Genomic DNA, 24,902 nt, shown 5'->3' with positions numbered 1-24,902 from the left:
TTAATTGGCCCTAGTATGTGTGTATGCATTTGAGATAGGGACCGTAGGCACAGTAGGTAAAGTGCTATGCTACTTGACTGCATTGTAGAAATGCCTGTAATAAATAAATAATCTGCCTGCTTTGCACATAGAGGCACAGAGACCCAGTGGTAATGTCCCTACTGGGTCTATAATATGGTATGCAATAGAAATGAAAAATGTTTTCTTTAGTTACTTCACTAGCATGTTGATGAGGTGGGACCAGGGGAGGACTGACCATTTGGAAACTCAGGCACTGCCCAAGGGCCCAGGGTCAGTAGGGGGCCCCATGAGATGCCCCTGGTACCTTTTTCATAGACTTTTTTGAGTTTGGGCAAGGACACAGGGGCCCCATAATCCCCTATTGCCCAGGGGCCCCATGAGTTGTCAGTCCGCCCCTGGGTGGGACAGAAATAAAAATATAAGCAGATGAAACCGATTGTGTTTGCAATGCATTGCAGGCTCCTATGAGCCTATTTTTTATTTCACACAAATACTGTCTGTGCATTTATTTACTTTTTGTCTAAAAAGGTGATTTAGCCATTAAAACAAAATCTAACAGAGCCTTTTATTATCTTTAAAAAAAAATGCACAAATCAAGTTAAGTTCACAGGAGCCACTATTCATCATCATGCTCACAATGGAAGGTGCTTGACCACATGACTGCGCTGACCAATGAGAAGCACCTCTTACTGGAAAAGGAAACCTCAGATATGCTTCTCATTGGTAAGCACGGGTATGTGGCTGCACTGACCAATAAGTGCTCCCCATTGTGAGCATTACAATGGATACGTAGTGTACGGCCCACTACACTGGAAGATATTTGGAGTCAGTTTACCTGATTTTTCAAGAAAAGATTAAATTACCCTTTAATCATTTCAATACCGGGCAATTTTACCCCTTCCTGCCCAGGCCTTTTTTCAGGTTTCAGCGCTCTCACACTTTGAATGACAAATGCGCGGTCATACAACACTGTACCCAAACTAAAATTTTATCATTTTCTTCACACAACGTGAGCTTTCTTTTGGTGGTATTTAATCACCGCCGGGGTTTTTATTTTTTGCTAAATTAACAAAAAAAAGACCGCAAATTTTAAAAAAACACATTTTTTTTTGTTTCTGTTATAAAAGTTTGCAAATAAATAATTGTTCTTCATAAATTTAGGCCGAGATGTATTCTGCTACATGTCTTTGGTGAAAATAACCCAAATTAGGATGTATTTTTTAGTTTGTAGGAAAGTTATAGAGTTCACAAACTATGGTATAGATCTGAATATTGATCAATCCTGAAGTACTGACAGCCAATCTAATTTCTTGAGGTCCAGGAATGTCAGAATAGTACAAATATCCCCAAATGACCCCTTTTTGCAAAGTAGACAGTCCGACGTACTTCATAAGAGGCATAGCGAGTTTTTTGAAGTTGTGTTTTTTTTGTCATAATTTTTTAGGAAAATGAAAATATTAAAAAAATTAGTTTCACTATTTTTTTTTTTACCTATTGTCACCAGTGCAGTACAGCGTCATCATATAACTGGCATGGCGGTGATCAGGGACACTGACTGGTGACAGTATGAAAAAAAAAATATATATATATTTTTTTTTTATTATTTTTTTAATTTTTTTTAAGATTTTTTTTTCATATTTCACTATGACCAAAGTAGTACAATGTTACCATAGTAACATTGTACTACTTTGGGGAAGTGATCAGTATTTGTTTTTTTTTTGTTTTTTTACACAATTTGCTTATAGCAAAGAATTGCTTTGCTATAAGCAAGCATTTTAGCTGAATGACATCGATTCATTCAGGGTTTTTTTTTTTGTGCTTAGCTGTGATTTGGTCACAGCTAATCACATGACACGTGTATGTGATTAGCTGTGACCATTCACAGCTAGGCACTAGTATACAATGGATGGCATGAATGAAGCCATCCATTGTATACAACGGTCATGTGACCTGCTGTGATTGGTCACAGCAGGTCACATGGTACCGGTAACGGGGGCCGGTACTCAGATCTGTCATCGGCCGTGTCCAAGGTACACGGCCGGTGACAGATCGCGCCGCTGCACGGCTCTGCAGGAGCGCTATCTGCGCATGTGCAAGAGGACGCCATATGGCGTCCACCCAGAACGCTGATGACATTTGCTGGCCGCCATTCGGCCATAGGGCGGGCCGCAAATGGTTAAGTGTTTGGGTTTAGAAATACTTGAAATAATTAAAAAACCCAAAACTAAAAATGTAGTATATTGCAGCAAACTGTACAAATCATTAGATGGCTGCATTAGTTTTAGTTTTTTTAGTTTTTTTCCTCTCTGTTTTCACCTGGTGATCTGGCCAGTATCACACCCCCTGTATTAGATTGCCTTAACTCTGGATGAAGGAGCACAGGGGGCACCTTTGGACAGCAGCACTGTAAGTCAGGGGGGACGGGAATGTTAGATGTACTAGGAGATTTAGATACACTAACAAAGTGAAGCTGATTTCCAGCCAACACTTTATAAGCAGTTACAGCAAACAGTTTTTTTTCTTTTGGGCTAAAGGTTTTATATGAATAAGTAAAAGCGGATCATTGTAAGCACCCCTGCCAGTGCTAAAGGGTTTGTCCCATCCCTGTAAACTGATACAGTTGGAAAAGAGCTTTTTCTTTTGAAAAACGACAGATTTACATGCCGGATCACCAGATAAAAATAAAGGAAAGAAAGCCTAAAACAGAAAACTAATGCAGCCATCACATCTAAGAACTGGTAAGATGCAATATAATAATAATGTTTTCTTTTGGGTTTAATTGGGTTTGCAAAAAAAGAACTAGCAGTTCTTATCTGAATCAAAATCTAAGGCTGTGAAAGATACCAATTGCACCAATTCACTATCAGCTGTTAAAGTGGTTGTAAAGGCTCAAAGTTTTTACTTTCATGCCTTCTATGCTGTGTGCAGCATCCCCCCCCCCCAGCCTCCCCTAATACTCATCCAAGCCCCCTCGATCCAGCGATGTGCACTGGAGTCTCTGCTAGCCCGGGACTCCCTCTCCACATTGGCTGAGACAGGAGCCATTGGCTCTTACTGCTGTCAATCACAGCCAGTGAGCCAATGAGAAGAGAGAGGGGGCGGGTCAAGCCGCAGCTCCATGTGTGAATGGACACACGGAGCAGCGGGTGCCCCGATAGCAAGGTACCTGCTGCGGGGGCATCTGACAGGACGGGGGGCCAGGAGAGCCTGCAACAAAAGGAGGATCCGGCTTCTCTGTGCAAAACCACTGCGCACAGCAGGTAAGTATAGACATGTTTGTTATTTTTTCTAAAAAAAAAGTCTTTAGAGTCACTTTAAAGGGGGGATCCGACTGGAAGAACAATCATCTTCAGCAGAGATTAGCACTGCAGGGAGCACACAGCAGCATTTTCCCCAGTAAAGTCAAGTGGTTCATCCCTTCTCCTGATCTCCTATCCCAGCAAGACTTATCTACAGACATTCAGATATTGAAAGCTTACCGCGGCCAGCAGGCTCATGCTCTGACAGGACAGGACTGGGCGGAAAGCCTCAATGGTGACGGAGTCCAGTTTGGTGATGTCGGTGTAGCACTGGTAATACACGGCGGGGATCCCCCATACCTGACAGTACGCCATCACTGCAAGAAGACAAATAATCACTTGGATGCAAAGACTGGTACTGGTTACTCAAAATTCTAATAACAGTTATGGGGACAATGAAGGAAGCAAAAGACATCTGACTGATGTGGTGCTATATACCCCTGACCAAAAAACAAAATAGGAGGCTTATGTAATAAAAAGATTTTTTTTTTTTTTTTTTTGTAGCAAATGTAAACCTTCCAACTGCCATTTGTACATTGCAGTGCTGGAAATGAATAAAGATCCTAAATAATTATTATGGGCAGCAGGAAATGTAGTTGTTGCTACACTTTTGTATCCATAGGCTTAGATTATATGAATTCAAGCGGAGTTTTACAAACACTGCTGCTGACTTTTAATATTGGGGCACTTACCTGTCCTGGGATCCAGCAGTGTCCCCACTCGGGTGCTGGCGCTGCCATTTTGACTAAGGGAAACTGGCAATTTACCTACTGCGCATGCACGAAGAGCTTTGTGCATGGGCTGCAGTCCTCTGGGCCTTATCAACTTCCGGCTCTGTTCGCTGTGGCCAAATGGTGCCAAATGTGGCAGCAAAGGTGTGATGGGGAGGATGGGGGTGGCGTGGCAGATATGCTTCCACTTTTGGATGGAACTCCACTTTAAAGTGGTTTTAAACTTCAGAGATGAAATATGTACAAAGCATATCCCTCCATAGAGTGCACTTGTCTCCGTCCACAGCACCAAGTGTCATTTCTGTCTGCTGCTTCGATCCTCTGCTAGCAGCATAAATTACCTCTGACAAGTTTTCCTGACAAAAAAAAAAAAAAATAGTGATGGGGAGGGAAGCCAACAGCAGAGTGATAGCCCCAACTCTGTGTCTGTAAGCTGTGTGAAGGGGGGGTGTCCTTTCCCTCCAATCAGCTCTTAGAGCTCTTCTCACTGAACTCTGCAGTGTGTACTTTCAGCTATCCATCCCCTTTTTTCTGAACTCTCAGACAAGCTTTATAAATACAGCGCTTTAGACCAGTGGTCTCCAAACTGTGGCCCGGGGGCTGAATGCAGCCCTTTGCTTACCTTTATCCGGCCCTTGGGGTATTTTCTTCCCACTGATATGAGACATCAACAATAGGGCACCACTTATTCCACTGGCACCAACAATGGGGCACTATTCCTCTCAATGATATCAATGATGGGGTACCAAATGTGTTGATGTTTACTCTCACTGATGCCAGAGAATATTCCAATACCACTGGTCTCAGTCTGGCCCCCCTAAAGTCTGAAGGACAATAAACTGACCCTTTGTTTATAAAGTTTAGAGACCCCTTCTTTAAACGGATGTAGAGAATACTTCAGATAAATAGGTACAACATATGTAGGAGGATTTGTTTCATCTCTGTGCATCACCTGAGGCCAGTCACTTCACTGGGTATATGGAAGGGTTTACAACCACTTTAACCACCTCCAGTCCGGACACTTTCACCCCCTTCCTGCCCAGGCCAATTTTCCTCTTTCAGTGCTATCACACTTTGAATGACAATTGCGCGGTCATGCAACACTGTACCCATATATCAATTCTTTAGCATTTTTTTGAGACAGATAAAACTTTATTTTGGCGGTATTTATTCACCACTGGGAATTTTATTGTTTTGCTATATAAATGAAAAAGTCCAAAAATTGTGCAAATAAATAATCTTTCTTCATAAATCTCGGCCAAAATGTATTCAGTTATCTTTTTAGTAAAAAAAATAAGTCAAGTTAGTTTATACCAAAAATTATCATTTTTAACATACTGTCACCATAGTGACACTGTACTCTTGTGGGGGGTGGTGAAGATTTTTTTTTACACGGATTGCTTTTACACCCATAAAGGCTGTAAAAGCAATCATTTCTCCTTCTCTCTGGCTGCATTCTTGCAGCCATTGAGAAATACCGTGTGACCTGTGATTGGTCACAGCTTGTCACATGGTACAAGGCTGTTGTGACTAGCCCTGTACCATGTGATCTCTGTGATCATTCACAGATTTCACACGTAGTAAGCAATGATGTCAGAAGTGACATCATTGCTTACTACTATTCATGTGATTGCTGACTGGCCAATCAGTGATCACATGACTCGGGACCTGACACAGAGGTCCAGTACAGCAATCGGTGTTCTCCGGACACAGCAGGCACCGGATTACGGTGCCGCGCACTACCAGGGAGCGCGCACAAGATGCAAATGCGGGCCCCGTTTATAAACGGCAACCGGCCCCTGCACTGCTCCCATCCGGCTGTTTATATACTGTACATGGGCCGGATGGGAAGTGGTTAAGCTAAAGGCCTGAATCCCTTGGATTTGGACTTGTGTTGACTGGAAAATGCGGCTTGCTTGCATCTAACATCAGTCTGAGATGTTTGTGAGGTTACTGATGGATCCATATGGCCTGCAGCTATCCTCCTAAGCTGTATAGACCTGCTTCAGGCTGTTCTGAGACATACAAAAAACAGTTGACACAAGCCCTAAGGCTTCATGTACATGACTGCCTGGGGCTTTAGAACACACAATTCAGGAGACCCCCAACCAGGCAATATTGAGACCAATGGAAATCAATCACAGGATGCAGCTGTATGCAGGTATATGCTGGGACTTGCAGAAGCACATATACAAATGTATGCATATTGATTGCAAGAACTGAAATCCAAATAACAGAAGGAGTGGGTCAAGGACAGTCAGGCTGGGGAGGAATGAGCTAGAGGATGATGGACGTCCCCCAACCATAAAATGACTGACTAGCTGTGGCTTCTAATGCACGCTGTAAGCTTCGCACAGTGTGCAGTGAAATCAGAGTAAGCAATTTCAGTCCAGAAAAAAAGAGAACCGTAAGAGGGAAGGGAAGGCTTGCATTCAGATTTAATATTTACCGGCAGCAGGGAGCCCATCCACAATATTCGGCTGCTCCAGAGGGCCGCAAGGAGTCCCGTCGGTGTAACAGTTTGTCTTCAGCGCCTTCAAGAAAGGCACGGGGAGGTTGTATGTGGATTCTGTGGTTTTATAGTCAGACACCGAGCAAGTGGACAGGATAGTCACCTTTAAAGTGGATTTCTGTAGACACCCGAGGACCTGTCAGAGGACAAACACCAAAATCAAAGATTACAAAAAATCCAAAAACGATAATTTTAAGCTTGGGCTACATAACTGAGCAGCTCACAGCCCGCACACTGTACCCTATACAAAGTATTCACTTACTTGGCGATTTTCCTGTTTTATCATCATAGAACGCAGAATCAACGCAGATTTCATTTTTGTACAATGATCAAAAGAGTTCTTCATGTCAGAGAGAACACAGATCTTGGCAAAGTGAGACTTTAGAGCAGGGGTCTCCAAACTGCGGCCCAGGGGCCGGATGCGGCCCTGTGCTTGCCTTTATCCGGCCCTTGAGGCAGCTTTCCTCCCACTGACACCAACAATGGGGCATAATTCATGCTACTGACATCAGCAATAGGGCCCTATTTCTCCCACTGACACCAACAACAGGGCACTATTCCTTCTACTGACACCAATGATGAGGCACTCATACTGACACCAACAATAGGGCATTATTCCTCCCACTGATACCGAAGATGCAGTGTTTACTCCCACTGACACCAGGACAATTTCAACTCCCAATGGCCACAGTCCAGCCCCCCTAAGGTCTGAAGTCTATTCCTCCCACTGACACCAATGATGGGGCATTATTACACCCCCAATACCAATGATGGGACTTTGATGCCCCACTGATGCCAGGATGTCTTCTTCTAACACTGGCCACAGTTCAGCCCCCCTTAAGTTTGAAGGACACTAAACTGGCCCTTTGTTTAGAAAGTTTGGAGACCTCTGCTTTAGAGTAAGGGGTAGGTAACCTCAGCACTCCAGCTATGGTGAAACTACAAATCCCATCATGCCTCTGCCTCTGAGAGTCATGCCTGTGGTTGTCATTCTTGCAATGCCTGATAGGTCTTGTAGTTCCACAACAGCTGGGGTGCAGAGGGTGCCCACCTCTGCCTTAAATGTATTATAAACCTTCCAACCTGTGACTTGTGTTTCCCAGAATAAGATGTGCATTGATCATGTAGTCATGTTTGTTGCCGGTATGCACAATCTATAGTAGAGTAAATCTTCACATTCATGTGTCAGCAGTCTCTGTGTTCAAACATGAGGCATGCAGCGGGGCACTGCACAGGTTAATACATGACTTCTGTCTGTAGTGTGAGAACTGACACTTCCTTTGAAGGAACTACATATCCCGCATTGCATGGGTCTCTCAGTCTAGTGCTCTGCAGGTGAGAGCTACACAGTATTTAGATCTGATACAGACACAAGCAGGCAGAGCATTCACAAACACACAGATCTCACCATGTAGCTGGAAGATTTTTTTTCTTCTTAAATTGGTTGTAAAGGCTATGTATGAAGGCAAAAAACCTGCTGCTCCCACCCCAGCCACCCTAATACTTACCCAAGCTTGATCTTGATCCAGCAATGTGCATGAGAGCAGTGGCTCTCCCAGGTCTCTTCCTCCTCTTTGGCTCAGACACAGCAGTGGGAGCCATTGGCTAGTGCTGCTGTCAATCACAGCCAGTGAGAAGAGAGAGGGACAGGGCCGAGCCACGCAACTTGCTCTGGGGGCACTACTTGAGGGGGAGGAGCCAGATGTGTTGGCAGGGGACCCAAGAAGAGGAGAATATGGGCTGCTCTGTGCAAAACCACTGCACAGAGCAGGTAAAAAATACAAACTGAGCATTTAATATCACTTTAATTCACATTGGCACACCCACATCTGCGAGGCAGCACAGAGGAAATGACAAGGCATGCATTGGATGCTGTATGACATGAAACCTGTCCCTAGGGACAAGCTAGGTTAATTAATACATGGACACAGGACTGGACAAATGTTGCATGTCATTTGTGGTTTTTGCATTGGACGGTCTGCAAATAATTCAATATCCTTCTCTGTCACTTTGAAAGATCCATTAGAGATGTTGACATCTTATGTTTTTTCCATATTGCAATGATTTTACATAATTTTTTTCCACTGGATGCATGCCCACTTTAATTAAAATACTGTCACCTTTTCTACTTCAGCTTTAGCTGCCATGCACAGTGGGTGTTAAGTCCCAAAGCATTGGATTTTGGCGGGCAGAAGGCACATGTACACCAACCAGGCCTGCTCCTTGCAGCCTGTCAATGAGAGGCTGACAGCTGGACGGGGCTGCATCTAGAGGTACAAACATTTAGGGCAGTATGCGCTCAGAGACGAATGCCCAGAAGGCAAGAAGTCTGTATTCCAGGCATTTGTCCCTGGGCGCATACTGCCCAAGAAGTCTGTATCCCAGGCATTCGTCCCTGGGCGCATACTACCCAAGAAGTCTGTATTCCAGTCATTCATCCCTGGGGGCATACTGCCCAAGAAGTCTGTATTCCAGGCATTCGTCCCTGGGCGCATACTGCCCAAGAAGTCTGTATTCCAGGCATTCGTCCCTGGGCGCATACTGCCCAAGAAGTCTGTATTCCAGGCATTCGTCCCTGGGCGCATACTGCCCAAGAAGTCTGTATTCCAGCCCTTCGTCCCTGGGCGCATACTGCCCAAGAAGTCTGTATTCCAGTCATTTGTCCCTGAGCGCATACTGCCCAAGAAGTCTGTATTCCAGGTATTCGTCCCTGGGCGCATACTGCCCAAGAAGTCTGTATTCCAGGCATTCATCCCTGGGCGCATACTGCCCAAGAAGTCTGTATTCCAGGCATTCGTCCCTGGGCGCATACTGCCCAACAAGTCTGTATTCCAGCCCTTCGTCCCTGGGCGCATACTGCCCAAGAAGTCTGTATTCCAGGCATTCGTCCCTGGGCGCATACTGCCCAAGAAGTCTGTATTCCAGCCCTTCGTCCCTGGGCGCATACTGCCCAAGAAGTCTGTATTCCAGTCCTTCGTCCCTGGGCGCATACTGCCCAAGAAGTCTGTATTCCAGTCCTTCGTCCCTGGGCGCATACTGCACAAACGTTTGTACTTTCAGTTGCAGCAGCTGTCAGCCTCTCACAGAGTTTTACAGGCTGCCGGCAGCAGGACAGGATGGGACATCTGTGCCCTCCACCCGCAGCTAATCGGCAAAACCCAATGCACCACGGCTAAAGCCCAGAATGGACAGGGCCTTATTGAAATTTTAAAATTTTTTATTAAAACATTAAAGCAATTCAGAACATTTACTAAGTAATGTTAGTATGTTGGGTTGCGGCATGGCTCCCGTGGATGCTTTCATTTTTCTTATTCAATACGGGCATTTTTGCATACAAAGCACAGTGGCTAAATGGTTAGCACTTCAGCCTGGCAGTACTAGGGTCTTTGTTTCGAATCCCAACCACGGCACCACCTGCCTGGAGTTTGCAGAAGAACTCCAAAGACATGTATACTTACTACTTACCTACTTTCTCTTCCCCACCTCTCCATTTAGCTACCAGGAACTAACAGCAAGCCCAGTGTAAGGCACAAATGGCTGGAGTCATAGCTTACAAAAGGTTAGGAGCCCCCCATATGGTAATGATGATTGGTCCAGGGCTATCACTTGGTGTAATTTGCACATTTCTCCATAACTGGAAATACATTTCCGTCAGCTCCCAACTCTGAATGGATCGCTAAGGTAGTGAAGAAAAGGTAAGAATGTGGGGGCTCTACTAGGACACTATTAAAATCTTGTATATGGGCCACAAAAGGAATAAAAAGAAGTAATAAAATATATAGGCTGTATTAAAAAAACAAAAACAAAAAAAAAACAATTAAAATAAAAAATATATATTGCTTAGCAAATTATTATTATACAGTATTTATACAGTATTATCGTCACTAGGAAGCTATGTAATAATATACATGGTCCCCCTGAGTGTTAGGGTTTTCAGACACCCAAGTAGTGATCACATGACCCTTAAGTCAACTCTACACTTGCATGGAGGTGAATTCCAACTTTCCCTTTTACAGTATGGCAGCCCTACCTTCATCCCACAGGTGGTGACAGGTTCTCCTTGCTGGGCTGTCACTAACAGCACCAGACTTTAAATGAATTGGCTGGTCCATATCACATCTACATACAATACAGGACTGGCCTCAGAATTTAAAAGCAGCAGCATTGAACCCCTTGATTGCCATGACGAATCCTATCTAGCAAATGGGCCAACCATGACAATAACATAGATCAGCCATTTTTAATCTTTTTACCTGAGGAAACTTTTAAATAATTTTCAGGTCTTGGAAAACCCCCTGCTAAACCAACTCATTGGGAGTCAGTGGGAAAAAAAATAACTAATACATTAGTTGGCAGTGGGATCAATACCACCTACAGAATTCCACCCTTAGAGATAGCTAAAAGATCATGGATGTTATGCCTGACTTTGGCAAGTGTTGTTGGCCCCGGAACTATGCGGGGACCATCAGTTTGGAGATCAACTAGGAAACTCTAGCAATATCTGGAGGAACCCTAGAATTCCATGGAACCCTGGTTGAGATTGGCTGCCATAGATCAATGGTAGTCAAAAAGTATATGCATATTGTCACGGTATGGGAGCCTGCCAATTATTAATCCCCTTATTAATGCCTTGTATCACATGCCCTCAGTGTCCTGCTCTGTATTGTTCCAATTGTCCCCTGTGTCACTAGGCCAAATGGCCATATCAAATTACTCTGGGCCCCTCCCTCCTGGCCAGCTGGCTGGGAGCTCTCTGCACACCTCCCAACCTGCTTTTCATCTATGCAGACAGCATCCCTGACCCCAGGATGTCCCTGTCACCAGCCTGATTCTCCCTGGGGTCTAGTGTTCCCTTCCCCCTCCCGGTTGCCAAGGCGACCGGGGAGCGTCCTGCAGCAGTTTAAGAGGTGGATGCTGGGAGCTCCTATTCATTCTGGTGTGTAGTCTGCAAGGGATCTCAAGCTTCGGCGAGACCCTTACGAATAGACTCTGCAAGCCTACCCCAGCCTCACAGAGACCCCACAGGAGGGAAGAGACAACCAGAGAAAGCTGGCCTGCGATTGCGAGAGACCCCACAGAAGGGGGAGAGACTACCACAGCCCGTCTGCCACAGCCAGAGGCCACCCGCCTGATCCGGACTCCACAGGTACCTGCGTTCTGCTTCTACCCCTGGGAGACCAGGCACCCTGTTGGATCCGTGAGTACCTGCTTCCCCACTGTTACCTGAACTGTTGCGGTGGTGACTCCTCGCACCCCTCTCCTGTGTTGGACTACCCCTGTTACAGGGACACCCCCTTGGCTCTCCTAGTGGACTATAAGTGGGTGGGGCCCCCTCGTTACCATTTAGTGGAAAATCCACCCTCTCTGCCACCCCCGTATTGAAGGACTGCCGTCTGTTTGTCTCAATAAAGCTTTGTGCGTCTGTCATCCACTCTGTGTGTTCTGTCCTGCCTTTCCTCCGTTACACATATAAAGACACATCTGAAATAATAAAGCGTATTTGCAGAGGAACCCAGCTTTCCTGATGTTCCTCCTAATTTAAAGCTGTTGTCCTCTATTTTATAATGGTCATGATAGAACATTCACTCTCCAACATTTTAGAGAAGACTCCAGATAAGATCAGAGCTGAACAGCAAAGCATAAGACAACTCATGTCAGATGTGATTATCTTCATTTCACCCCATTACATCAGATTACATCAATTTCACACACCCAAATATTTCACGGTCCTGATAATGACCCTTCCGCAATCAGATCTGTTTACATTACTGCATTGCTCGTTCACAGGGGCCGTTGGCTTTGGGTAAATATTTGTAAGAACGTCATCTTTGTCTAAAGCTTTCCTTCACGTTTGACAGATGTAATGACAAGGTGTTAATAAGAAAGAAGTCTGGTTCAAATTATTCTAATCCTTCTAGGATTGGCAGATGGGAGCCAAATGAGATGTAACATTTGAGAAGAACTTTACCGCCTAAGCACTGTGTATAAACAAGTTGAAGATACTACGTTCGGTGTCTGCAAGGAACATAGTTCTTGTTTCCTAGAGCAATCAGATTCTTCCTTCTATGTCTCTACTTCCACACCAGACCAGGAAAGGGAGATTCTAATGGGTTGAGGCCATCTGTCTCATTTTTAGTCATTGTCTCCACTTTGAGATTAAGGGAGCTTGACAGTGGTCATCAAAGTGGATACAATGACTAAAAATTAGACAGATGGCCTCAACCTATTAAAATCTCCTTTTCCTGGTCTGATTTGGAAGTAGAGATATGGACGTAAGAATTCAACACATTTGAAGGAAGGTCTCCATCAACTGATAAAAACGGACTGCTTTCAGAATGCGTTTGTTGACCACTGTCAAGCTCCCTTAATCTCAAACGCATTCTGAAAGCAGTCCGTTTTTATCAGCTGATGGAGACCTTCCTTCAAATGTGTTGAATTCTTATGTCCATGTCTCTACTTCCAAATCAGACCAGGAAAAGGAGATTTTAATAGGTTGAGGCCATCTGTCTAATTTTTAGTCATTGTATCCACTTTGATGACCACTGTCAAGCTCCCTTAATCTCAAAGTGGATCCAATGACTAAAAATGAGACAGGTGGCCTCAACACATTAAAATCTCCTTTTCCTGGTCTGATGTGGAAGTAGAGACATGGACGGAAGAATTCAACACATTTGAAGGAAAGTCTTCATCAACTGATAAAAACAAACTGCTTTCGAAACACATTTGAGATTAAGGGAGCTTGACAGTGGTCATCAAACGCATTTCGAAAGCAGTTCGTTTTTATCAGTTGATGAAGACTCAAAATGTAATGTTTTCCAATGATAACCATTCTTATATGTGCGACTTAAAGTTGCAGCAACTTCAAAGTAGTTCATGCACCACTTTGGTCTGACGTTTATGCAACTTGAGGGCCATAGACTTCAATGTTAACCCTCAAAAGTTGCATGAAAGTCATACCTGAATATTTTACATGCAACAGTGGGTCTGACTTTGCTGAGGGACAATTCACATCCAAGTCGCACCCATCCAAAGTTGTGTCAAAGTTGCACTCCAAAGTCAAGCAACTTTGGAGTCGTACAAGTGTGAATGGAGCCTTATTGGACCTAACTAAAAATAACGGTCACTTTTTAAAAAATTAAACTCATTGATTAAATGGTTTAAAAAAAATAGTTCAATTTCAGGCATGCCAGGAATGGCAGCGGTCACATTTGCTTGTACTGTCAAACCATCAAATGGCTGGTGCCATAACTGATCACATGTGCAGCACCATTGCAGTTGTAGATCAGAGGCCAAGATGGCAGCTTCCTTGGCTGAAAACGATAGGAGGGTTTAATTCCACTTTAAGCCCAGTACACACTATTAGAAAATTGGACAAAAGTATTATTCAGAAAGTTCATTTGATTGTCTGCTTAGTACACTGCTTTCGAGAGCCGATATGGACGGTTCAGATGAAAATTTCTGAAGGAACAAGTTGGAAACATTTTGTCGTTAGTTATCATAATGTTTGAATTTCTTTTAGGGCCAGTTCTCACCACAGAAAAGCAGTCAAGATGCATTTCTGTGTGCTTATTTTTAATGCATTTTTGCTGCGTTCAGGTGCATTTTTGATGCTTTCTTATCCCTCTCTTATTTGTCCAAAGTTTCCTGGGTTTTTACTTTGCTGTAATGTGCTTTTGATGAGTTTGGATACATTCCGGTGCATTTTTGATTAGTGATGCAACGAAATGAAAATTCTGGTGCTGAAACCGAAAATCCAAAATGCAGTTGGCCAAAAACCAGAACCGAAGCCAAAATGCGCAGTTTTTAAAAATGAATATATATTTTTTGGAAAAAAATACACTTTGATTAAAAAAACAAAAAAAACCCCAATATATACCCCAATTATTTTGTAAAATATGAAAGAGGATGTTATAGCGAGTAAATAGATACCCAACATGTTACGCTTTAAAATTGTGCAAGTTCGTGAAATGGCGTGAAACTGCGGTACGTACAAATCTCCATGGGTGATGCTTTAAAAATTTCTACAAGTTAGCAGTGTAAAGTTACAGAGGAGGTCTAGTGCGAGAATTATTGCTCTTGCTCCGACGTTCGTGGCGATACCTCACATGTGTGGTTTGAACACCATTTACATATGTGGGTGTTCACCACTACGTGCAAGCACAGGGGGGGACGGGGGCACTTTAAACTTTTTTTTTTAAATGTATTTAATTTTTTTTGCACTGTCCCTTTAAAAAAATTTTTAATCACTTTTATTCTTATCACAAGAAATGCATGCATCCTTTGTAATAGAAGTAATTAGTGACAGGTCCTCTTTATGGTGAGATATGGGGTCAATAAGACTCCACATCTCTCCTCTGCAATGTAAAGCATTGGACCAAAAAAAAAAAAAAAAAGCATTGATCTGGTGCTTCAAAAAAAAAAAATGGCCGGAACCGGTAGTGACATCGCTCCGGTCCTCCAAAGACATACAGATGAGTGGAGGCCATTTTTCCTTCATTCATCTCAATTCCCAGCATCGGGATCGTTCGATGGCTTCTTAGGTAAGGCTGAGAACTACCGAGTGGCGGCTGGTGTTGGCAGCAGCGAGCGGCGGCGACAGCAGGCGGGCGGCGGGCAAGGGGCAAGTTTTTTTCAGCACCTGCGTTGGTGCTGTTTTTCATTTCGGCCGAAAGGGATGTTTTCGGCCGAAACATTTCGGACACCGAAATCCCTATTTTTGATGCATTTTGCCACTTTCCAGTACAGTTCAGCAGAAAAATGCAGCATATTCTACTTTTATTTTCTGCACTGGAACACACCGCACTGGTGTGAACTAGGTCATTGGAACCCATAATATTTACTATCCATGTGTTTTTGATGCAAAAAAAAAAAAAAAATGCACTAGACTGTATCTGATGTGAACCGGCTCTCTATTAGTACAGTATTCAGCCTATAAAAATCAAATCTGCATGTCTGTGTATGATTGGACACAAAGTACGACCACAGACTAGACATAGGCTGTAGCGTCGTACATGGGAAGTTGCCTTCTGTCATTCAAGAATTTTCCTACTATTTTAGGCATTTTAATTTTAACCACTTCCCGACCGGCCGTTGTATATAAATGGCCAGACGGTGGCACTGCAGGGTCAGATGGCCGTTTATAAAGGCCTCCCCGCACCCCGCTTGTGCTCGCTCCCCGGGAGCGCGCAGCACCGCAATCTGGTGCCCGCTGTGTCCTCCGGACACAGTGAAACACCGATCGTCGGACGGGACCTCTGTACGAGGTCCCAATCATGTGATCACCGATTGGCCAATCAGTGATCACATGCAAAGTAGTAAGCAAGATGTCACTTGTGACATCATTGCTTACTACGTGTGAAATCTGTGAATGATCACAGAGGTCACATGGTACAAGGCTATTCACAACAGTCTTGTACCATGTGACAAGCTGTGACCAATCACAGCTCACTCAGTAGTTCTCAATGGCTGCAAGAATGCAGACAGAGAGAAAGAGAAATGATTGCTTTTACATCCTATATGGGTGTAAAAGCAATCAGTGTAAAAAAAAAAAAAATCTTCATCACCCCCCAAAAGTAGTACAGTGTCACCATGGTGACACTGTACTGCTAGGGTGACAGTATGTAAAAAAAAATAAAATAAATAATAATATAAAAAAAAAAAAATGTAAAAAAAAATGTTTAAAAATTATAATTTTTGGTAATAAATTAATTTGGCTTATTTTTTTTTTTTTAATAAAAACATAACGGAATACGATTTGGCCAAGATTTCTGATGAAATATTATTTATTTGCAAAATTGTATAAGAAAAACACTTTTTTTCAAAATTTTTGGACATTTTCATTTACATAGCAAAAATTTTTTTAAAAAATTACAGCGGTGAATAAATACCACCAAAAAAAAGGTTTATCTGTCTCAAAAAAATGGTAAAAAATTCATATGGGTACAGTGTTGCATGACCGTGCAATTGTCATTCAAAGTGTGATAGCGCTGAAAACTGAAAATTGCCCTGGTCAGGAAGGGGGTAAAAGTGTCCGGACTGAAAGTGGTTAAACATGGGACAAGGACACAGAAAAATCTGAACTATCGTTCGTCCAATTAGGCTTCATCTTGGTGTGCAGGCTTTGTGAATTGAGAGAGTGAGAGAGATTATTATTATTATACAGGATTTATATAGCGCCAACGGTTTGCTCAGCGCTTTACATTATAGTGGGAGACAATACAGTTCAATACAAGAGGGATTTGAGGGCCCTGATCCTTGGAGCTTACAATCTAGGAGGGAGGGGTGAATGGTACAATAGGTAATAACTGTGGGGGATGGAGTGGTTGGAAGAGTAAAGGATTCCATTATTAGCAGAGGGCGGGATAGGCTTCCCTGAAGAGATAGGTTTTCAGAGATCGCCTAAAAGTAAGTAGAGTAGGCGATAGTCTGATAAATTGGGGTAGGGAGTTCCAGAGGATGGGTGACGCCCTGGAGAAGTCTTGGAGACGAGCGTGGGAGGAGGAGATAAGAGAGCTAGAGAGTAGGAAGTCTTGCGAGGAGCGGAGAGATCTATATTTATTTTTTGTTACAGTTGCACACATCTCCTTGGAGTTCTTAGGATAAGGCTACTACTATAATCTCCCTTTGTAAATAAGAACAGATTGTCGCTCACCTTCTCACACCACTGGAACTGCTGGTCTTCCGCCACGTAACAGGAGCACTGACACAGCATCACCTGGAACACAACACAGAACACTCACTGATAACACCCAGAATCTTCCCGTAGACAACAGTGCACACTTACCCCAATGCGGAACATAAACTTGACAATTTTGTTGCATTCAATGGACTTTTACCCAAAACTTATCCTGGATGAAACAAAAAAAAAAAACTGGAGGTAATGCCCACTGAAGAATTTATTTTTGGTTGTCATTAAGTTGGTTCTGATCCATTCTCTTCCCATTTTCACTCATTTGGTTGGTGAAAATGTTGAAACAATTATGGTCAAAATTCACCAAATTGCCAAGTATGGCCAGACACAGCAACGTTCAAAGATTTGTACAGAAGTTGTGTATATTTTACTGCTCAAACAAATGAAAGGAACACTTTGTAATCAGAGTATAGCTTTAAGTCAATGAAACTCCTGGGATATTGATCTGGTCAGGTAAGTAGCAGAGGGGGTTGTTAATCAGTTTCAGCTGCTTTGGTGTTAATGAAATTAACAACAGGTGCACTAGACGGGCAACAATGAGAGGACCCCCAAAAAGGGAATGGTTTTACAGGTGGAGGCCACTGACATTTTTTTCCCTACTCATCTTTTCTGACTGTTTTTCACTAGTTTTGCATTTGTCTAGGGTCAGTGTCACTACTGGTAGCATGAGGCAATACCTGGACCCTACAGAGGTTGTAAAGGAAGTCCAACTCCTCCAGGATGGCACATCAATACGTGTCATTGCCAGAAGGTTTGCTGTGTCTCCAGCACAGTCTCAAGAGCATGGAGGAGATTCCAGGAGACAGGCAGTTACTCTAGGAGAGCTGGGCAGGGCCGTAGAAGGTCCTTAACCCATCAGCAGGACTGGTATCTGCTCCTTTGTGCAAGGAGGACCAGGATGAGCACTGCCAGAGCCCTACAAAATGACCTCCATCAGGCCACTGATGTGAATGTCTCTGACCAAACAATCAGAAACAGACTTCATGAGGGTGGCCTGAGGGCCTGATGTTCTTTAGCGGGCCCTGTGCCCACTACTTGGCACCATAGAGCTCGATTGGCATTTGCCATTGAACACCAGAATTGGCAGGTCCACCACTGGCGCCCTGTGCTTTTCACAGATGAGAGCAGGTTCACCCTGAGCACATGTGACAGACGTGAAAGGGTCTGGAGAAGCCATGGAGAATGTTATGCTGTCTGTAACATCGTTCAGTATGAACAGTTTGGTGGTGGGTCAGTGATGGTCTGGGGAGGCATATCCATGGAGGGACGCACAGACCTCTACAGGCTAGACAATGGCTCCCTGATTGCCATTAGGTATCGGGATGAAATCCTTGGACCCATTGTCAGACCCTACACTGGTGCAGTGGGTCCTGGGTTCCTCCTGGTGCACGACAATACCCGGCTTCATGTGGCGAGAGTACGCAGGCAGTCCCTAGAGGACGAAGGAATGGATACCATTGAATGGCCCTCACGCTCGCCTGACCTAAACCCAATAGAACACCTCTTGGATTTCATGTTTCGGTCCATCCAATGCCGCCAGGTTGCACCTCAGACTGTCCAGGAGCTTAGTGATGCCCGGGTCCAGATCTGGGAGGACATACCCCAGGACACCATCCGTCATCACATTAGGAGCATTCCCCGACGTTGTCAGGCATCATACAAGCACGTGGGGGCCATAGAAACTACTGAGGACCATTCTGAGTTGCTGCAATGAAATTTCAGCAAAATGGACTCGCCTGCTGCATCATTTTTTCACTTTCATTTTCGGGGTGTCTTTGAATTCAGTCCTCTGTAGGTTGATAATTTTCATTTCCACCAAACGATGGGGCATCCTTACGTTCCTAACACATTACCCAGTCCAGATCAGTATAGAAATCCAGCAGGAGATTTTTCCCCATTGAGATCTGATGTGTTTTCAAAGTGTTTCTTTAATTTTTTGGAGCAGTGTATTATACCAACTAAAAAAATATAATAATGTTTTACTAGGTAAATATATATATTTCTCTAAAAGAGGTTCTTCACCCTTGGAAAAAAAAAATGACAAAAGTAAGCAGCTACAAATCCGGTAGCTGCTGATTTTTATAAAAGGAAACTTAACTGTTCAGGGAACCAGCACTGTCCTCAACAGGGCCGGTTCTTCACAGGTCTTTGGGTCCCCGGAGCCGCCATCTTTAGTGTCTTTTATTTAACCAGCACCTGAGGTGCTTGGTCCTTTTTCACATTTATGTTTCCCCTAACTTCCTGTTGTATACAGAGCTCAGTAGCTCAAACTGAAATTTGCACAAAAACTGACCGACTCATTTGCAGTGACTCATTTGCAGTGACTCATTTGCAGAGACTCATTTTCAACCATCCCACTCCCATCAAATTTGCAAAGATAAGTACACGCTGTAGAACCCACTTAAGCCTTTGTTGTGTTTTTTTTTTACTGCTGCGCTTCCATTCTCCAACGCTTCCTGTGACTAGTGAAATTCTGCATATGTGCCATGTTTAGCCTTAGAATATAACGTGTATTTCTGGGCAATTCTGCGCGATGCTGTAAAGCAAATATCATATTCTCAGGTAGGAGGACATAAACACACTCCTATGCACCTATGCAGGTATGCACTACAAATTTAGGAAACGAGGTAGACCCCAACCTAAGTCTGACCTCCAGCCTTCCCTTCAGTCTTGCACAGTTGTACAGTCTCCCCTCCTGTACTGAAATGGATTTCACTGCACACTGGGAGCTTCTCACAGTGTGCATTAGAAGCTGCAGTTGGTCAGATACAGCCCGCCTTTTTTCTTGGTTGGAAGACCTCCAGCATTATCTATCTCTTTTTTCTCATCCTGATTGTCCTTTAACTTAAATCAAGGAATGCGCTAAAACCACAAACTATTCCTAATTTAGTGTAGAAACATTAGTGCAAAAGATATATATATCTATTATCAATTAATATCAAAAAATATCAAAATTATGTGCAAAACATAAGTAATTTAAATAATTAAATTTGGGATTCTCTGGGATTCTTCTTTACCTCATGCAGCATTCTGCGCTGTGCTTTTGCAGTCATTTTTACAGGACGACCACGCCTAGGGAGAGTAGCAACAGTGCCAAACTTTCTCCATTTGTAGACAGTCTGTCTTACCGTGGACACATGAACATCAAGGCTTTTGGAGATACTTTTGTAACCCTTTCCAGCTTCATGCAAGTCAACAATTCTTGATTGTAGGTCTTCTGAGAGCTCTTTTCTGCGAGGCATGTTTCACATCAGACAGTGCTTCTTGAAACCAGTAAACCCAAAACAGGTGTGTGTTTTTTTAAGGGCAGGACAGCTGTCAGCAACACATCTAATATCATCACACTGATTGGAGTCAAGGTTGGCTCACTCCTGGCTCCAATTAGCTCTGGGAGAAGTCATTAAGCTAGGGGTTCACATACTTTTTCTTGCAACTGTACCTTATGGATGAATGTGTAGCTATTGATCATCACACCTGAGAAGTTGATTCATTGCATCTGCTCCCAGAGCAAAAAGCGTTTTTTGCTGATCTAGAGATTGATCAGCATGGAGCTCTGGTGAGTTACCCAACTTTACTTTTGGTGGTGGATTTTGGCACAATTTCTTTGAGAGCACCTGAATTTGAAAAGGATTTGTTTGGACATTTGAAGAAATTCAGAATTGGACATTTTTTGTTTTTTTTATATTCACAAATTTAATTATTTAAATTACTTATGTTTTGCACATAATTTTGATATTTTTTGATATTAATTGATAATAGATATATATATCTTTTGCACTAATGTTTCTACACTAAATTAGGAATAGTTTGTGGTTTTAGCGCATTCCTTGATTTAAGTTATAGCACTAAGAAATTTATTTGGTTTCTTTGAGGTGGAATTGCTGCTTTAAAGTATTAAGGGTGTGGCGCTTTTATTACACTTGTGATACTGATTGTCCTTTGCCCGCCCCTTTTGTTTCCTAGATTTCAATTCTTTTAATCATGGAGGCTCAGCATCACCTGTGGGTGTTACCTAGGCTGGTCTACATGCAAATGGAGCCTTATTAGTAATGTCCACTCACCCGGACTGACATTCACCCATCAAAGCATTTTTATATTTGCGCAACTCCTCCAAAGAGCCAGTGTACGGCTTATGTCAGCACTGGGGGCTCTTGTGAGGAGTAGCAAGGCAAGGTGCTGTGATGTTTTCAGGAAGCTATGCACCTAGCCAGACCCTCCCACCAGCCAGGATCTGCCTGCATTACATAGAGAAGAACAAAGAAAGCTTTAATTAAAAATGTTCATTAGCATGATGATGAGGGGTGAAGAAGGAACCAAGAAAGGCAAAATTCAAGCAGATTACCATCAGCATTAATCCCACATACTTCAGCTGATGACAACCTGTGCTTCTATTTATTTATTTATTTCAGGTACTTATATAGCGCCGTCAATTTACGCAGCACTTTACATATATATTGTACATTCACATCAGTCCCTAACCCTCAAGGGATGTACAATCTAAGGTCCCTAACTCACATTCATATACAAGGGCCAATTTAGACAGGAGCCAATTAACCTACCAGCATGTCTTTGGAGTGTGGGAGGAAACCGGAGTACACGGAGGAAACCCACGCAGGCACAGGGAGAACATGCAAACTCCAGACAGGAGGTGCCGTGGCTGGGATTCGAACCAACGACCCTAGCACTGCCAGGCGGAAGTGCTAACCATTTAGCCACTGTGCTGCCCACCTCTAAACATTTCCTCTTTTTCTACATCGCATTAGAAGATTTTTTTTCACACATGCTGATCAAGACCGCTCCTTCCATTTCGTTGAATAGCTAAAATATGTAATGATATCTCTAAATATCTAAAAAACAAGAAAAGGACTTCTGCAAGGATGTGTATTGTGGTATCTTGTGGGCTTTGTAAATGTATACACAGACACAGGGCATGTGAAAACTATGCCACATTCATTTTGTTCATGCCTCAGCTCATACCAGCCATACTGGCAGGAGAAGAGGCGCTGCCACAGTGACTTTGCCCCCTCCCTTCCTCCTTCATTTCATGGAATACACAAACTGTTCACTGATGCCAGAACCTTGTTATCAGTCCATTGATGGCACACACACAGACACTTTCCATTATCCAATTCACATTGCAGTCTTGAAATTGCTGAATCAAACCCGAGAACTAACAGACACTTGCAGCTCTCCCCCCTATCATAGATACAATAGCAATCCACATTCCCCATGGACTGCTTATCAGCCAAAACTATAAAACGTCAGTATATTTCATAACTCATGAAATAATAACAGCACAGCCAGGATATAGACATATTTACTCTCCTAAGCTAATTTGTAGCATTTTGAGCCCAAACATCATTAACCATTTGCCGCCCGCTCCTGCAGAGCAGCTCAGTGGCGCGATCTGTCACCGGCCGTGTACCTCGGACGCGGCCGATGACAGATCTGAGTATCGGCCCCCGTTGCCGGTACCATGTGACCTGCTGTGACCAATCACAGCAGCTCACATGACAGTAGTATACAATGGATGGCTTCATTCATGCCATCCATTGTATACTAGTGTCTAGCTGTGAATGGTCACAGCTAATCACATGCACATGTCATGTGATTAGCTGTGGCCAAATCACAGCTAAGCACAAAAAAAAAAAAAAAAAACCTGAATGAATCGATTTCATTCAGGTAAATGCTTGCTTATAGCAAAATAATTCTTTGCTATAAGCAAATTGAGTAAAAAAAAAAAAAATACTGATCACTTCCCCAAAGTAGTACAATGTTACTATGGTAACATTGTACTACTTTGGACATAGTGAAATATGAAAAAAAAATCGTAAGAAAAAGAAAAAAAATTTAATAAAAAATAATAAAAAAAAAATAAAATATATATATATATATATATATTTTTTTTCATACTGTCACCAGTCAGTGTCCCTGTTCACCGCCATGCCTGTTATATGATGACGCTGTACTGCACTGGTGACAATATGTAAAAAAAAATAGTGAAACTAATTTTTTTAATTTTTTCATTTTCCGAAAAATTATGACAAAAAAAAAATACAACTTCAAAAAACTCGCCATGCCTCTTATGAAGTACGTCGGACTGTCTACTCTGCAAAAAGGGGTCATTTGGGGATATCTGTACTGTTCTGACATTCTTGGACCTCAAGAAATTAGATTGGCTGTCAGTACTTCAGGATTGATCAATATTCAGATCTATACCATAGTTTGTGAACTCTATAACTTTCCTACAAACTAAAAAATACATCCTAATTTGGGTTATTTTCACCAAAGACATGTAGCAGAATACATCTCGGCCTAAATTTATGAAGAACAATTATTTATTTGCAAACTTTTATAACAGAAACAAAGAAAAACTTTTTTTTTTTCAAACTATTTGGTCTTTTTTTGTTAATTTAGCAAAAAAAAAAACCCCCAGCAGTGATTAAATACCACCAAAAGAAAGCTCTAGTTGTGTGAAGAAAATGATAAAATTTTAGTTTGGGTACAATGTTGTATGACCGCGCAATTGTCAAAGTGTGAGAGCGCAGAAACCTGAAAACTGGCCTGGGCAGGAAGGTGTAAAATTGCCCGGCATTGAAATGGTTAACTTAGGAGTATTGGCAACAGAACCGGCCCACTGGCTTCCAATTGCCCAACGGATAAAATTCAAAATGCTAACACTGATGTATAAAGTTGTTCATAACACTGCCCCTAACTACATCACCAATCTTGTCTCCAAATATCACCCAAACCGTACTCTCTGCTCCTCACAAGACCTCCTGCTCTCTAGCTCCCTTGTCTCCTCCTCCCATGCTTGTCCCCAGGACTTCTCCAGGGCTTCCCCCATCCTCTGGAAATCCCTACCTAAATCCATCAGACTATCATCTCCTCTGCTCACCTTTAGGCACACTATGAAAACCTCTCTCTTCAGGGAAGCCTACCCCGCCCTCAGCTAATACTGAACTCCTCCACTCTTCCAACCACTCCATCCCCCACAGCTATTTCCTCCTCTACCACTATCCCCTCCCTCCTAGATTGTAAGCTCCAAGGAGCAGGGCCCTCGAACCCCCCTTGTATTGAATCGTATTGTTACTGTACTGTCTTGTGTACGGTCTCCCACCATAATGTAAAGCGCTGAGCAAACTGTTGGCGCTATATAAATCCTGTATAATAATAATAATAATTCCTAGACAAACTGGGCATCTGAGACCTGTCATATGTAAAGCCATTTTGAAGCTAATTTCATGCTGGATAATAATATGCATGTTAGTCGACTGTAAACAGTAGGTACTGCATATAGAGATATGAATACCTATAGAAAACTGTATCTGGGACTTGGTCTTAAACTTTGTGACATCCCAGCAATCACCCCTTAGACCGGATGATTGGTTAGATGGTCTCTGTCAACACCCCCCCTTGATGTGAAGAAAAGTGGAATGCAACCACATGTTGACAGCTCTCATGTACTGTCAAGAGCTGTCAAGTTATGAGAGCCAATCTAACACCTTGCTCATTGACTGAAATCTGCTGAAACAGGACTTGAAATTATTCTTCATTTTCAACTCCTTTTTATTTCTCTGTTGCTTGTTGTTTCTGTTATTTTGTAATATTTTTGAGTTTTTTTGCAATATTTTATTTGCACCATTTTT

At 42.9% G+C, this 24,902-nt stretch overlaps 1 protein-coding gene across 1 annotated transcript in view; it reads right to left on the bottom strand.

Moving 5' to 3' along the window:
- PSMG1 (proteasome assembly chaperone 1) overlaps positions 1-24,902 on the bottom strand; it is a 41,833-nt gene that overhangs the window by 4,290 nt on the left and 12,641 nt on the right. Inside the window, exons 4-6 of the mRNA XM_089677899.1 lie at positions 17,215-17,277; positions 6,501-6,699; positions 3,501-3,637 (exon numbers count right to left, since the gene is read on the bottom strand). Of these exons, the coding sequence (XP_089534025.1) occupies positions 3,501-3,637; positions 6,501-6,699; positions 17,215-17,277 (399 nt within the window). The remainder of the gene's footprint in view (positions 1-3,500; positions 3,638-6,500; positions 6,700-17,214; positions 17,278-24,902) is intronic.

This window comes from Staurois parvus, unplaced genomic scaffold, assembly GCF_062004578.1.
Source record: "Staurois parvus isolate SC_StPar_1 unplaced genomic scaffold, SC_StPar_1.0 ptg000195l, whole genome shotgun sequence".
Classification (NCBI taxonomy): domain Eukaryota; kingdom Metazoa; phylum Chordata; class Amphibia; order Anura; family Ranidae; genus Staurois; species Staurois parvus.
Note: the sequence above shows the minus strand (reverse complement) of the source record. Positions and strands in the feature narration are given on the sequence as shown.